This window comes from Lithobates pipiens, unplaced genomic scaffold (assembly GCF_037356315.1).
Source record: "Lithobates pipiens isolate NorthernLeopardFrog02 unplaced genomic scaffold, aLitPip1_a1.2 Scaffold_10, whole genome shotgun sequence".
NCBI lineage: Eukaryota > Metazoa > Chordata > Amphibia > Anura > Ranidae > Lithobates > Lithobates pipiens.
This window is the reverse complement of record NW_027507686.1, coordinates 195,058,162-195,074,689: the sequence shown is the minus strand read 5'-3', so window position 1 is coordinate 195,074,689 and position 16,528 is coordinate 195,058,162. Positions and strand designations below refer to the sequence as shown.

Here is a 16,528-nt window from a genome sequence, read left to right as displayed (position 1 = left end):
GACATTCTTACCTCTTGTAGTAAATACGCAGATCTTAAGTAGGCGAGTACTTGGTTGTGTTATAACATTAGTATTATATCTGTTAATGCTTCACGGCTCTGGTGCTTTTATATGGGTAAGTGGCTGGAATTATACGTTTATTAACACAACTTTGTGCAGTATTGCCTACAAGCTGTGTAATTGAATTGTGTTTTGTTTTTTTTCCCAGGTAGATGGACTTAGTTCTCGGTAAGTGCTATGTGTATCTGTGCTTCCTTTTAAATATCTAATGTATGTTCCCTGAGTTATCATTCTGTGTCATAACTGGTATAATAAATATTCAGGGTCTAATTCTTCTGAGATCCCTAATCTTTCCTAAAAGTACTGAGTATATAGATGCTAGCTTTTAATACTAAAGCTTGCTATTGATACTTGCCTCCTGTTGTCTGCTCACATAGGTGTATACCAGGAGCTGGCAGCTCTCCTCTACACTTACTACGTATAGAGGATTTGGGAAGGGAAGGGGTTGGCATGTGTTGAAAAGGTTTAGAAGTATCAATTTCCACTTCTGATACTTTGGGATTTTTATTTTTATTTTTTTTACATAGTGCCAACACAACATGGGATGTGCACACTCTGCCTTTTTATCTTTCAGAACGGACGCGGTTTCCAACGCACACACGGCAAGCCGCATAGAAGCAGCCATTGCGGCTGAACATCGGGACACTAAGGACTTCAAAAAAGTAAGTTCAGAGCAAAAGTTCAAATAGTGCTATAAAGGGCTTTTTTATTCATCCGGAAAGTGGGGGAACACTCTTCAGACACCTCCAACACTGAACGTATTATGGCAAGGTGTGTCTGAGGGTATTTTTTTGTGGGGGTCTATTATTGGCTGGGGTTGGGGGGGGGGGGGTCTTCAATTGCTTCTGGGAGGGATCTACCATTAGAAGTCTATTGTTGCTGTGGTGGGGGGTCTGTTGTGTGGGGGATCTATTGTTGCTTTGGGTGTGGTCTATTGTTGCTAGGGTGGGATCCAATTTCATACAAATTACCTAGTAGTACAAAATGGTACGGGGGGGGGGGGCGGTTCTGTATTCTCTAAAATGGGGCAGTACGGGGAGATGGGTAAGGGATGGAGCCAAGAGACAATGCTCAGAGGTGAGTAGGGGACAGAGGCGAAGGGGGACTCAGAAGGGGGGGGGGGAGTTCCTGCACCCATTCTCTGAGGGGAAAAAAAGCAAGAGTGCTATATAATAAACTATATCCATCCCCAATCGAACTAACCTTTTCAAAGACAGACTAGGCAAGCACCGATCCGTGGCCTCGTCTTACCACCCTGATGCTGCATGGTGCTTTAGATTATAAATCAATATAGATCACACCCACACCATTCCACCATGCTTTCAGACCTTTTCAACTAATAACAATGTGTACTTTGTTGCATGTGGTGGGAGAATGCTTTGTATTGTTTCTAAAAGTACTGGGTTTCTTGGGCTCTGGGGTTTCCCTGTAGCAGCTGTTAAAGTAGTTGTAAACCTCAGACCTGAAATATGAACCAAGCATATCCCTCTATAGTGTGTACTTGTCTCAATTTAAGAGCACGAAGTATCATTTCTGTCTGCTGCTTTCTTTCTCTATCAGTATGAATCACCTCCTGGCAAGTTTTCCTGACGCCAAGAGCAAAATATTGACAGGGGAGGGACCTCTAGCTGTTTGACAGCCTCAGCTCTGTTCCTGTTTGCTGTGTTAAGGAGGGGGGGGGGGGGGGTGTGGTGGTATATTCCTTTTCCTCCAATCAGGTTTTGAGAGCTCTCCTCGCTGAGCTCTGCAGAGTGTAGCTTCAGCTTTTCGCCCCATTTTTTTTTATTCTGAACTCTCGGAAAAGCTTTAAAATTCAGCGCTTTGAATGGCTGTAGGGCAGAAAGGGCAGCAAATATGTATATCTTTTGTAGGAGGATTTATTTTATCTCTGTGTAACAATCAGCAGTTGGAGGTGCCTAGACTTCCCTTGAAAAAACTTGGAGAGGCTGGATGGGGTTAAGTTTGCTTTAAAAATAAACTCAAAAAATGAATCCAGACCACTGGATTAAAAAAGGGTAACCCTAACTGTAATAAAGTCAGGTTGTAAAGGCAGAAGGTTTTTTAGCTTATTGCGTTCTGTGCATTAAGCTAAAAAAACTTGTGTGCATCAGTCCTCCTAATGCTTACCTGAGACCCATCTCAATCCAGCGATGTTGTACAGGAGGGGGATAGAGGGGGTGGGGCTGGTGCTCCGTGTCTAAATGGGGACACACGGCAGCGGCTCGGCTAGAGGACCCCATAGCAAGCTGCTTGCTGTGGGGTCAAGCTGCTTGCTCTGGGGTCAATCGGCAGGAGGGAGGGGCCAGGAGCTCCAGCCAGGGACCCAAGAAAAGGAGGGCTGCTTTATGCAAAACAATTGCACAGAGCAGGTAAGTATGACATGTTTATTTTTAAGCAAAAAAAATATGGGCAGGATTTGCAGACTCTTGTCTTGTGTATGCTCTATGCAAACTTCCTCTTTAGCTCCAATGGTTGTGGATATGGCTACAGTAAACTTGGGAGATGAGCTGTCTATTTTCTTGTCTTTTAAGTCATTCTGAAGATAAAAAATTATTCTGTCAAAGGAATTTAATTAGCTGGATATCCATTTACGGAAGATGAGTGTTAAGATAAAAATATGTGCAGGCTGTGTCCCTAGAGCCCATATAAATGCAACACTTGTGACTATAGTGTACCTTAAATGACACGCTACTCCTGTTATTTGAAAAGTTTCCCCAAATGTAAGCCTCCTCACAGCGGCCTGGCCGGGCTTGCACTTGGATGTCATTTCATTGGATTTGTTTGTGTTTCAGCTGTATGAAGATTTAATGAGAGACAATGGACGTCTTCGCTCACAGCTGCTAAACACCCAGAACCTGGTGAATGACACGAAAGCAGAATTGGAAAGAGCCACACAGGTAGGAGAATGTCAGTCAGTACAGGAGGCCCGGTGCTGAATCAATACAGAGTATAGTGTTTGCATTGCATGTGGCAACATGAATATATTTAGGTTCAAATTCAATGGTAATCTCTAGATAAGTATAAGAATAAACTTTATTTTACTTGTTGAAATGTAAAAAATTGTTTTTATTGTTTTACTCGTTGAGTCATAATGCAGTCATTATTTTACTTGTTGAGTTGTAAAATAATTTTTCACACAAAGGTTTATAATCCCTAGTTTGGCATGGGCTCAGAAAGGATGTTCACTGCTATTTTTGTAGGAGGAATTCCAAAAAAAATTAGATTTTTTTATTTATTCATTTATTTTCAGGTGCCGCTTAGTCACAATTTATTATCCTTTATAAATACTTCCTTGTAACATTGCAGTCGTGACTTTGAATTCAGTTTCACTTAGACTTTTCCTTTTACAATCAAATGTGATTTTTAAATTTATGAAACAATAACCCTCTGCATTCCTGTCATTCTTTCAGAGGCAGGAAAGGTGTGTTGACAGGTCGTTTCTTATCGATACAGAGAAAAAGGTAAGATATTTTGTACTTGGTGGCACTAATTATTGTTTATGTATAAATATCCATAATTTTTTATTTGTTCAACTTGATGATTTTTTTTTTTTTTGATTTTTTTTTTTCATGTTTTAGGAAAAGATGATCCTGGAACGCAGAGTATCTGAGCTTCAAGAAGAGCTGAAGGTGGGAGATTATATAAATATATTATTTAATATATATATATATATATATATATATATATATATATATATATATATATAAAATATAATTTTTTATTTTTTTGGACATTTACAAACTGCTCTAATTATACTGATTAAATTAAACAGTAGTTTTGGGCAAGTTAGAGGGAGGAGCAAAACTACGTTATGTGGTGGTGTTAGGGGTCCCCTTTTCTTTAATCTAAAGCTGACCCCCATAATGCAGGTTATGGCAGGCAGTTTAGGTTACCATTATATGGCACAACCGCCCTACATGCTTTAAAGCCGTCTCTGCACCCAAAATAAGTGCTTTTGTCCAATTCTGTCTTGCTTGCACAGTCCACAGTGCAATGCATGCACTTCTCCATTTGTTAATGAGGTGGTATTATGGGAGGCAGGGCTTCTACTATTTCAGTTTTTCTGCCAATTAGAATTTGAATGCAGAATTTACTTGTGTTTTTAGGTGTTTCAATCGATCAGTCCCGCCAGCACTGATTAGTGTATTCTGATGGTGGGGAAGGCTCCCTGCTGTCGGCATACAATGACATCAAGTGTGTGTGAATGGGGAAATTTTAGGTTATTTTTTTTTTTTTTTTGTTAAAGGTATTGCCAAACTTTGGAATTTAGCCTTAACATCTGTTAGAATACAAATACTTAAACTAAATCAGATCATATTTGAGTTTTTCAGGTACTTGTACAGCACTATCAGTTTGTGCAGCACTTTAAATAATGGTTAGCACGTCTACCTGGCAGCACTGGGGTCCTTGGTTCGAAACCCAACCACGGCACTACCTGTCTGGACAGTGCATAGTCTCCCTGAGCCTGCGTGTGTGTGTTTCATCCGGGTATTCCAGTTTACTCCCACACTCCAAAAACATGCTGGTAATGGGTTAATTGGCTCCTGTCTAAATTGGTCCTGGTATGTGTGAAGGTGAGTTTGGGCCCTTAGATTGTAAGCTCCTTGAGGGCAGGGACCGGTTATGTACAACATACTATATGTACATGAAAAGAATAGCACCGCTCCAGGCAGGCCCCCAAGAACGAAGCGCAACTCCTCCAGGAATGAAGAGACCCGGGTGCAGGCAAAGGCATATGATTAATGAGGATAATTGGAAGACTCTGGACAGCCGCACTCCCAAATAAATTTTGTGCCTTTTTATTTGTAAAACAAGATCACACCAAACAGATCACAGCAAAGCAATAACAGCTAACGCGTTTCACACTACCAAGAGTGCTTACTCATAGCTGGGTAGGCTATGAGTAAGCACTCTTGGTAGTGTGAAACGCATTAGGTATTATTACTTTGGTGTGATCTTGTTTTACGAATAAAAGGCACTGCGTTTTTTTTTTTTTTTTTTTTTTTTTTTGGAGTGCGGCTGTCCAGAGTCTTCCAATTATCCTCCTACTATATGTACAGCACTGCATACATTTTTGGTGCTATAAATGTGCCTGTAATAAATAAAATACTTAATCTACATACAGAGATGTGGGTTCCTTAAATTGGTCTACCTCCCCAAGACTCAAACTGCAAAATCTCCCTAGTGTTTTATGGTGCAATTATTGCTCAGTCAAACAAGGGAGTATTTATCAGTCTGCTGCATTCTTTGTAGTGCAGATTAAAGGCAGGCAGCAAGATTAGGGTCTTCTCAAGCCCTGTATACACGGACAGAATGTCGGGAGATATTTGCCGGTTTAAAAAAATTAAAAACCCCAGTCGACATTCTGGCCGCGTGTATGTCAGTCATTCGGCCGGTTTCCGTCAGACGCGCAATGCTGGAAAACCAGCAGCCAACCGACTCCGATCAGTGATCTCAGCCAATGGCAGAGAGAGCTGATAGGAGTGTCCTGGTTGTCACCCTGTCAGAATACAATAGCACAGCAGGGGTGATCGCTGGACTAACCTCGCATAGTTAGTGCAGTGTCTTTGAGCGTAGCTGACCATTTTTTCTTTACGTTTTTTTTTTTTGCAAAGAAAAAAAGTGTGTACACTGCTTTACACTGTTTGAGGTGACTGGGGCTGGGAACAGATGCCAATAGATACCTAAGGGCTGCACTAAGTAAATTCTTTCTGTTGATGTACACCTAAAACTATTTTGGACAATTTACTTAATGGGGTTAAGTTCACAGAACTGTGATCAATGCCTCTATTTTATGTCCCTTTCTTCCCAGGTTAGTGATTGTGTTAATGCTTTGCATGCAGCTTTCAGAAAGAATGCAGTCTAAACACCATTCCTCTTCATTAACTTAGCATTCCTTCTCCCCAAAGGTTCTTGGAGACCTGAAGGCTGATAACCAGCGCTTGAAAGATGAGAATGGAGCTCTAATTCGAGTCATCAGCAAGCTTTCTAAATAGCACACTTGTCATAAGACTGGTCCCTGTTTCCTGCTCTCCTGGGTTTCACAGTACTGGGACAGACCAGGTGGGCAAACATAGATTACTACAGGTAGCCGGGATATCGAGGATATGCAAACGTCCCCCTCCTGTCTGTCACATCACCACTTTTCCACACAGCCACCCCTGAGGACTGTCTGGAAGTTGTCACATCAGAGCACACTTTACCTTCCAGGAACATTGTGGATAACACACAGAACAGCCAAGCTCATCTGGGAAGAAAGGCATTATATCTGAAGTTACAATGACATGGCTTTTTGGGCATGTTTCACAAAGCAGAGTGAACGTTCATAACTGATCACTACTGTAAAAATTCTAGTTCTAATGCCCATCTGTACAAATACCATCAGCTGCCATCATACAGTGGTTGGAAGATGTAGGACATCAAGGAAACAAATAAGTCATGTGATCTCTTATCAACTGTCACTTGTAGTGGGTTACATGGTCTCATCAACTGCCGCTTAGGACTAGAAAGGTGAAATTTGTCTCCAAATGAAACCAATAAGATTGGTTTAACTTGCTTGCCTTACACAGACGTCTTGTAGTGTCATCTACAGATCTTGGAGGGCATTTGATTTATACAGCACTCTTGGCTGGAGATTAACAAAGTACAGGCGTTATCAAGAGTATATATCAGATTTCGTTGGACACAGAAAAGATCTGCAATGTCTTTGATTTCAAATATGCCCATGTTGTAAAGTGTTCTATAGAAATCTTCACAGTCATTGGAGAACCATCTTTAGGCACTGGAAATTCCAGTTTCAAAAACGATGCAGTGCCTGCATGTAAAGACAACTGCACAAATAAATGTTAGCCATCTTATCACCGATGACCACCCCCTTGGTTTGTGGAGTACTGTGGAATTGTGGAAGAAGGATGTAGACTTTGGGGAGGCCAAAGTTGGAATGCTTCAGAGTGATGGGGACCACTGATGTGAAGGGTTGGCTGCTGTATATTGTCCTGACTGTTCTATCCCCTGTGTACACAGCGAGATAGGATGGAGCACAGATACCATGAGTGGGGGAGCACCTTTGACCAGCCAGATTCGGCGTTGTGGAAAGAGCACAAATTTTGTATGATCTTGTTTTCTTTTGGTTTGAATTTACCCCAATACTTTTTTTTTTTTTCCCCTTTTTGATGTCACGTTTTTGGAGCAAAGCTGTCGGGTATGGGTAGGTAACACAGTATGTTCTGTTTCTTGAGCACATTTTGCAACACTAGACTATGTATTTTTTTTTTTTCCCCCATTTTTGTGAGGTTTTGTGCTCATCAGGGAGAGAAAATTTTATTTATTTTAATTAATATATATATTTTTAATAGGGTAGCCATGTTAACTCTACTCTGAAAGTGTAAATGTTAGATCCATCCCTGAAAGCATAGCAGCACTGTTGGTGTAAGTGTTCATTTTATGAAGTGTTTTTTTGTTTTTGTTTTTTTGCTTAAAGTGTACCTGTTGTTAATATGTACTACACAGACAGCCATCTACTGGGCTAGACCATGGATGCATAGCAGTGAGACCTAACGGGCAATCAGGTGTGCAACACATTTTCCTTTGAGACCTCTAATGCTACCATGCTCCTCGCACAATATGTTAGCACACATGCACACATCTTTTTATTCCATTTTGTCAAGCTTAATTTTTTTTTTTCTTATGAAATCAGATAGAATAAAAAAAAAAGCAACTTGTTTTTCCATAAGAGCCTTTGCTCCCTGTCTCAGTGACTGTGCCGCACATTTCTGTTGGCCACCGAGGCAGCCAATTTATAGTGATGAGGATTTAGGAATGTTGTGGGTGGGAGGGAAACAGGCAGGCTTAGACACAATTTGAAAGTGTTGACGTTTTTCCAGTTAAGAATGGCACAGCATTGAATGTAGAGGGAGGCTATGAAAATGGCTGCAGAACTTGAATCTGCTAAGAGCTTTAGTGATTTAGTCACTTTAAAGCTGAAACAGCCTTTTATGTTTTAATTTGCAAGTCAATAGAAAAATAGTTGCCATTTTTATTTTGTTTCTGCAAAATATTACATACAAAAACCAAAGCCGTTTGCCATTTTAACGTGTTTTTTTTTAAAATTCATTTTAGTACTTTTTATTTTTTGTTACAAAAAAAAAAGTAGCGAAAGCTGATTAAATCAGAAGGAGCATGCAAGTATTGCTAAAAGTGAATAACAGATTAAAAATTGCAGGATTAAACCTGCAATAAAACAGCATATTTTTTTTATTTTTTTTTCCCGTTTCATTGTGACTTACATACTCTTATCAGCCTTCTCCTCCTTTGGTAATCCTCTTACTGTAGAGTTGCATATACTACAGTATTTGTATTATTACATCTGTTATTAGAAATAATCACAGATAAAAGGATATGGAGAAGTCACACTGTTGGGTGAAGTTGATGGTAAAACAAATCTAGGGCGATAGGTGTATACCGCACGGTGGGCTATGGAAATGCTTATGTCATTTTTTCTTCTTAATCTAAATGTTGGTTTAGCCCTCTATATGACTCTCTAAAGTAGATGCATGGCATGTGCACTTTAATCAAATTGTACGTAACAAGCAATAATAAAGGCTCTCTCATTCAGGCATATAAGTACTTCATAAGAAGCCGCTCGTTAAGCTTCACTGGTACTTCGTTAGAGCCCTTTCACACTGGCAGCGCGGGAGTGTCGATGGTAAAGCCCCGCTAGTTTTAGCGGCGCTTTACCGCTGTTTTTGCAACACTTTTCGGGTGCGTGGGGGGGGCGCTTTTAACCCCTGCTAGCGGCTGAATAAAGGGTTAAAAGCGCCGCTACGGCGGCACTTTGCAGGTGCTGCCCGTTGATTTCAATGGGCAGGGGAACTTTAGGAGCGGTGTACACACCGCTCCTAAAGCGCCTCAAAGAAGCTGCTTGCAGGACTTTTTTTGATGTCCTGCCAGTGCACTGCCCCAGTGTGAAAGCGCTCTCGCTCTCGCACTTGGATTGCAGCTGAGGCTTTTTTCAGGCGCTATTTTTAGCGCTAAAGTGTCTGAAAAACGCCTCCAGTGTGCAAGGGGTCTTAAGCCTCGATTAACCACCTCAATGCAGAATATTGCCAAGTGCACGTAACTCAGGTTAGCACTGCAATTCACTTTGATTTGCCAACATTTTACAGAATTGTGTTGCAGTGCTATGTGTTCCATTGGATTTAGAAGTACCAGTTAAACTGAGGAACTCAGGTTACCTCCTTGGTTTTTCTCAGACTCCTCCACCCGTTAAAGACCAGAGTTGCTCAGGGGAGCTGTATACTTATTGAGTGCAGAGCAATCAATAGTAAAGAGTAGAAAATACATTTATTGATTGATTCTAGGACTCAGGACTGTACTCTGCTCAGATCAGTGTATTTCTGCAGTGGGTAAGGCCAGGCGTTTCTGATCAGCCGCAAACAGTAAGCCTGTTCAAATTAATGATATACTGACACTGTTCACAGCTGTCCAGGTGTAATTTCACATGGAGTTATTACCTGCCGTTAGGGACAGATGTGCACCCTAGAAGCAGACAGTCCATGGCTAGTGGTGCTCATGTGTCTCTCTAACCTACAGGTAATAGTTCTATGTGCTATTACATTTGAACAGCTGCAGACGGTGTCAGAGTGTCATTAATTTGCACAGGCCTCCTGTCAGCGACTGCTTGCACACCCCTGGCTGTACTCGTCAGGGGTATGCAAGCAGTTGCTGACAGGAATCCTGATAAGCTGATCTGAGTGCTGTATAGCTCTAATTTGCATGAGTTCATACCAGGAAAAATCGGAGGTATATGTGAGCCGATCTGTGCATTATGGGGCATGCTGGGTCTTGACTGAGTTCTAAATTTCAAACTCTGCATCCACTACAGTGTAATTTTGTGTTAAGAAGAGCCCTTATGCTTGCAAGTTTACATTTCCAATAGATAAGTCCAAACTTCAAAACTCCCAGTGCAAGAACATGTAGAATGGGGCCTGAGCTTAGGAGGCTAGTTTATTTATTTTTTTAAGCAATAGTAACATGCTTGGAAGGGTACACACTCCATAAACTTCACATAAATGATTGTTAAAAATATAACACAAGTTGCCATTTTTTTAACATTACTGGGCAATAGTAGAGGATTCAGTTTCTGGAATCTTTCAGAGTTTAACATATGTTTTGTTTGCCATGGTAAATATATTCCTAAACGCATCAGCTGACTCGACTTCCTAGAAGTACATTTTTAGATAATTAAAACCTCAGCCTCTCTCCAACTTAAAATAAGTGCTCTGGAAGTTTTATCAATTTGTTCAAGCTTTATTAACGCTTACATTGACCAATCCAGATGCCTTTTGATGGAAAACTGTCATGACTGCCTTTGCTGATTTCTTCTTTGGAAAATGTTACTTGCCTGGCTGCTATGTTGATCTTTTTTTTTTTCAAATGAATCGAGTAACGGACCTGAAATAAGCATAAGGCAGATTTTTCAAACATTTTAACACAGGGGAAAAACCCTTGAAGTCCTTTTCAAGTCTCGTGGGGAACCCCTGCTAAATTGTTACTCAACACACTCATGTCTCATGAGTATTAGATGTAAGTTGTAGAGCCACTAACCTTTTAACACTCACCCCAGTGCTAATTGTATTGCCCTCTTTGGTTTCAGTGGAGAAATGTCCCTTTTTATATTGGTGGTCTGCTGAAAAGTGTTTTCTTGCATTTGGTGATCACCCATACATTGATGTCCATTGGGAGATGGACCCACTTTCTATCAATGGTCATTGGGGAAGGATCCCCTTACATTATTGATAGGTGGGATCACCACCTTCCCCCCTTTACAGGCAGATAATTGAAGTAGACGGTTACTGAAAAACAGAAATAGTTATTTTTTCTTAAGGAACCCCTAGCAGCAACCTCTGGAGGAACCTGGTTTAGGAAGGTCGGTATAGGACCCCTCTGGCTGCTACCTGCCTTTTTTTAATCTGCATGGGTCAGTTCTTAGAAGTTCTGAAGCCGGGGATAAGCATAACACCCAGGCAACTATCTTTTTCAAAAGTTGGTCAGCAAATGTAGCCCTCCTTATTTCTGGTTCAATTAGTGGCAACTGTGTTTTAGATTTTGTTTGATTGTAAGTTTTGGCGTTACAATACGCAAAGTGCCATAAGCCACCCCTGTGTTAGGATTCCAGATACTGAGGGGCATTAATTAAATCAAATTCACTGGATATGTGCTTTCATTTTGATCAGCCAAGTGCAGTCTAGCTCACATCTTTCTAGTACTGTTTAGAAGATGTTCCATTCAGTGCTGAAAAGCACTGTCTACAACTTCTAGGCTTATTCTGCCAGGAAAATGAAGTAGCCCATTACATCCCATTTACAAAAATATATATATTTTTTTTATCGGTTAGATGACCTCTGATTTGATACTTTTGCGCTGCTTTACGGTATAGATTTGTGGCTGATTAAGGGGCAACTCCACATGAATTTCCTAGGTTGGGATTCTGGTGGTTGGAACATCAACTATTTCCTTCAGTCTGCTCAAGTTCCCCTTAGTTATCCATGGATTTGAAGACCTAAACCCTGGTTTGGTGATTGCACCTTTTAAAGTGGCCAATTATATATAATGTAGTGTATGGCAGTCAATCAATACCATCAGGAGGCTGCTTTGCAAGAAATCCACCAGGTTGGAAAAGTTTAAACAATACAGTTGTTTCCAAAGGCATTAATAGGTCAGTAGAGCATAAAAGAAACCAAACCTGCCAAGAATATATTAAGACCGTATATAGATGACTCCACTTGATGATCTTGCTTTAAGATTGAGAAATACCACTTGATTATAAGAGGAGCCTGTCTGGAAGAACAGGTTTAGGTGTATCTAAGCCCAATAATATGTATATATAATATATTGCATTTTGCCAGTCCTTAGAATTAATGGTGACATTGATTGGCAAGTATGGTAAATTCCTGTTGATCTTGCTAGGATTGCAGTGTAGTTCCTACTTCCTGTGAGCTGAAAAGACGGCAAACCAGTGTTCCTTTTTTATGTAAATAACTAATCCCAACACCTCTATCTTAATGAAGATGCACAAATGCATGTTTGAGCCTTGGTTTCACATTGATTTGATTTCACATCTCAAATTGCATGCCAAATCGGCGGCAATTGCCAGCAATGGTAGAGCTGCATTTGCGGCACTGCACCGATTCCCAAAAGTAGTCTCTGTACTACTTTTCGAAATTTTGGGGTGTGCGATTTCCATTGCCATCTGTGCAGAAACCCGCACAGAGGTTGGGACTGACATGCGGGAATGAAATTGTGCGAATTCAGCTGAACTTGCACGTTTTCATCCCTGCAGTCCTGTGTGAACCTAGGCTGAAGTCCAGCTTGTGTGACAACACGGCTGCCTCCATAGATACAGTGGAGGAGTGAGTAAAGCCACCCAGGGACAGAAATTATTTGCAAGATTACCAGGCCACTGTATCCAAGTACTGCTAAGATGCAGTGTATGTACAATTTTTGTTTTTTAGGTTTGGAAATGCCGAGCTAAATTGCATCAAAATTCTTATTTTTAATTTTCCTTTCATACCCTGCAAGTGAGTAGTATATTTATCAGTGGATTCCTGCAGCTGGAATTTACACTTCTGATTATTGTAATCTATTGGATTCCTGCAGCTGAAATCACAGGTGATTGTGAACACATGCAGGCAGGAAGCCTGTACAGAGCAATGACCGGCTGGCAGAAGTTGCAGCTGTTTGCATGTGTTCGCACATCTAGCAGTTACCTATGGTTAGGAGCAGATGATCAGTCCTAAATGCAGTCTGCCTGCCTCAAGGGCTGATCATCTTTCCCTATCCACAGGTAACTGCTGGATGTGCGAATATATGCAAACAGCGGTGGACAGTCGTGGCTCCCGTCAGCCTGTCATTGCTTTTTACAGTCTACCTGGTCGCAAACTTTTGCAACCACCCATGATTCCAGTCTAAAGAATAATTGCAAATTTGAAAGAGGTGTTGGTCTTAAAATCATTGTAGTTAAAGCGGTAACAAACCCAGCTTGGTCATTTTTTCCTACAGGTAAGCCTATAATAAGGCATACCTGTAGTTAAAATTAATATCTCCTAAATGTGCACCGTCTAGGAGACATTCACCCTGAATGCAGCCAGTTGCGTCACTGGCGTATGCACTCTGAAGGTCAGGCAAACCTTGCTGGACCTTCAGAGCTTCGTGCCGGAACCGAGGGCTCCCGCACACATGCTGGAGAGTGATGTCATCGTGGCTCTAGCCAGAGTGCGCAAACCCAGAAGACCGGGGGAACATGTCCGCTCTCTTCACAGTGACAGTACAGTGCTGGAGGACTTTGTTCCAAGGTGAGCATTTTATAATATGCTCGTATGCGATGCATACTAGCACATTATGCAATTGCCTGTCGGGTGTTTTTATTTTATTTTTTAAACATCTGCGGTTTACAACCACTTTAAGATGACTGCAAGGAGCTGATGAGCACATCATTTTCTAGTGACCTGCAAGCTGCTGCTACACTGTGTTTCTCATCAGTATTTTGAACGGATGAGATATAGCCACTCTGACTGAGGGAAGAGGTTATGGAAGTGGTTTGACAGGTAGGGAATATACAGGCTGTCAGTTGTTTTAACACTGAATGGCTTTCTCGCTCGCACTTTCTCAAGACTGTTGTAGTTCAGGTTGCAATAGCAGAGGGTGACGGCAATGATTTTGCTGCAGAAAAGCAGATCATCACTCACAATTTTCCCATAGCCTTTTAATCGCCTGACCACCCCCCCCCCCTCATCCCGGGAGATTACCCCATACCGGATGAGCCAGTCAACCTTGCACATGCACATTGGTGAGCCGGCATGTGACAGCTGGCTCTTGAATCCAAGTAGGCGGCTTGGGAGCCTAACAAGCAAAGTCTATGGTAACTAGGAAGACAGTGCTAGAGGAATTATTAGACTGATTAGCTACTGAGTTTTAAGAAAGACATACTTAAGTACTTGTAGCTGCTGAATTTTATTTTTGTAAAGATTAATGAATTCCTCTTTAAGAAACCTTTTCCTCCCTGGACTGGTTGACTATGTGATTAAGTGATTGAACATTAAATGCACTGTGCCCTGTAGTGTCTACTATAGCAGTGGTCTTCAACCCTGTCCTCAGGACCCACTAACAGGCCAGGTTTGCAAGATAACTGAAATACATCACAGGTGATATCATTTGCTGCTCAGTGATTGCTGTATTATAGTCTGCATCTCCCCAAGGTAATACATAAAACCTGGCCTGTTAGTGGGCCCTGAGGACAGGGTTGATGACCACTGTACTATAGCACTTGTGGGTTTCATCCGTAATTAGAACTTCAACTTTTGTCATATCTACGTATTATCTTTGATGTCAAAATTTCTGCTGAGCTAAGATCATTATGGGGAGTACACTGGATATGCCTTTTTTTAATAGCTGATAGTAAGGTACTCTCGTCAATTCTAGCTTGACATGTTACATTCCCTGCCCCCTCTCCCTTTTCATCCTTTGGATATTATTAGTTCTTGGAGTTGTCTTTTAAGTCATTGTCAGTTACCCGTGTTTATAAGCTAATCAAGGGCGTGATGCGCAGATGGATGAGTTGTCAGCGGCTTCTTGTACAGAAAAATGATTAGCCAACGACAAGGCAGAAATCTGCGTTCGTCCAAAAAGTTGGAAGGAAAGAAATTCTTTCAGCTGCAACAGGAAGCAGAGCAGTGAGAAAAAGCAAGTCTGGAATCTAACAAATTTCCTGGCATTCAACCAAGTGAGGCAAGGCAGGGGCTGCAGAAGCTGCTTCCTAAGCCCAGGTCCTGGAGAGAAAGACACATCAGAGACTTGTATGCCCCCCCCCCCCCCTTTCTCTTCCCTTTCCAATTCACAGATCAAATCCCCCCAACTCCCTTCTCAATCAGCATGCACCCAGTCTACTTCTGCCTGTGTTATGTTTTCACTCACGTGTTATTAATATTTTGTGCAATATATTCTATTTATAAATGGTTTCATCAAACACTGCGTTTTCGTTCATGCTGCAGTACTGCCTTTTTTTTTGCTTTTGATATTGTTTATATAATTTATAAATGCACTGTTTTTTTTTTTTTTTGTTCGTTTTTTTCCAAGGCACTAATTTTGTGTGTGTGTGCGTGTGTGTTTTGCTCATCTGCCAAAATTGATGTGTAGACCCGATTCCGCACGTCATATGACCATACCCAGTTCTGTCCTCTGGTGTCCAATACAGGCGCTTGGTCCTCTAGCTGTTGATCTCTATCTTATGATCGGAGATAGCGTACATCACTAACTGGAGTGCCAAGAGTTTGGCCGTGATTGGCATAACCTCCGGTTCATGTTTCATTCCATTTGTATCTTGTGTAAGTTTTTTTTGTTCTCAACAGCCTTGTGTGCCTTACTGGTGGTGGGATCATCCCATCATAAAACGTACAAATAAACTCACTTTGAAACATGTACTGTGTGACCTGTGTACTGGATTTTTCTGGTGGCGTTTTGATTTTCTGCATTTGTGCCTTGGAGATGAGCATTGACGTCTTGCAGGGCAGAGGTCCTGGGTTCAGTTTGCACCAGGGACATTACATGCCAGGAGTTTTGTATGTTCTCTATGCTTGCATGAGTTTTTCCAAGTTCCCTGGCACTCAGTCAATCTGAAAAAAATATATTGGTAAGTTCACTTTGCCTAGAAAGAACTCGCTTGAACAATATGGTCTTTCAATAGAAGAATATACAGAAGTCACATAAGCTGTGCAAATACACAACACAACACTTGCAGGTGCAATTAACTTCCTATGGAGACTGAACAATGCAAAAAGGGGTCCGTTCTAAGGGCATCTGTGATTGGTGTATTCAGGGTAAACCCAAGATAGTCAATATGAAGAGAGACCCAAGTTAAATGCCAGCACAGTGCCTTCCCATGTCTGCAATTTTTTCCCCAATGCCTTGGGTACAATTGTATTGGATGACCCATGTCTTACATGCCAGCACTAAACCCTAAAACTAACAAAGGTGGAGTTTTACAAATAACATGTACACGCTTTCAGAAAAGTAAGTCAAAGAAACAAACTGTTAAAAGGTAAAATTTAATATTCTGCTTTTTGGAATTGAATGCCTTTTTTCAGGTTGCATTATCTTTCAGTTTACATTACATATTTCATTTTAGGCCCAGTAACATCCTCACTGGTTCTCTGTGCTTCCTTCTGCAATGTAGACAGATCATGGATGGTGGCAGGGTCTGCCAGAGTGCTGTACACAGCTTCCTGAAACCATGGCAGCATACTACTGCAGCACTCCCCTCAAAAGCAGTCCTGTTGCAAACTCAGCATGTGTTCAGAGCTGAAATTATTTCTTATTAAATCGTATGGTACAGAACACAGGGTCTTGGTGATAACCAAAGGTTATATGTAGCTACCTTCGGATGATTGGATACTGGCAACACACAAACATTTTC

At 41.3% G+C, this 16,528-nt stretch overlaps 1 protein-coding gene across 4 annotated transcripts in view; it reads left to right on the top strand.

Moving 5' to 3' along the window:
• LOC143937520 (protein phosphatase 1 regulatory subunit 12A-like) overlaps positions 1-15,534 on the top strand; it is a 45,915-nt gene extending 30,381 nt beyond the window's left edge. For 3 of the 4 annotated variants that reach the window (XM_077460816.1, XM_077460817.1, XM_077460815.1), the window contains 6 exons: positions 209-228; positions 635-722; positions 2,853-2,957; positions 3,471-3,521; positions 3,639-3,689; positions 5,970-15,534. In XM_077460816.1, the coding sequence (XP_077316942.1) occupies positions 209-228; positions 635-722; positions 2,853-2,957; positions 3,471-3,521; positions 3,639-3,689; positions 5,970-6,056 (402 nt within the window). In that variant the 3' untranslated portion in view covers positions 6,057-15,534. Of the gene's footprint in view, positions 1-208; positions 229-634; positions 723-2,852; positions 2,958-3,470; positions 3,522-3,638; positions 3,690-5,969 lie in introns of those variants that run through there. The other variant, XM_077460818.1, reaches the window with a different exon arrangement.
• The last annotated feature ends 994 nt before the right edge of the window (positions 15,535-16,528 follow it).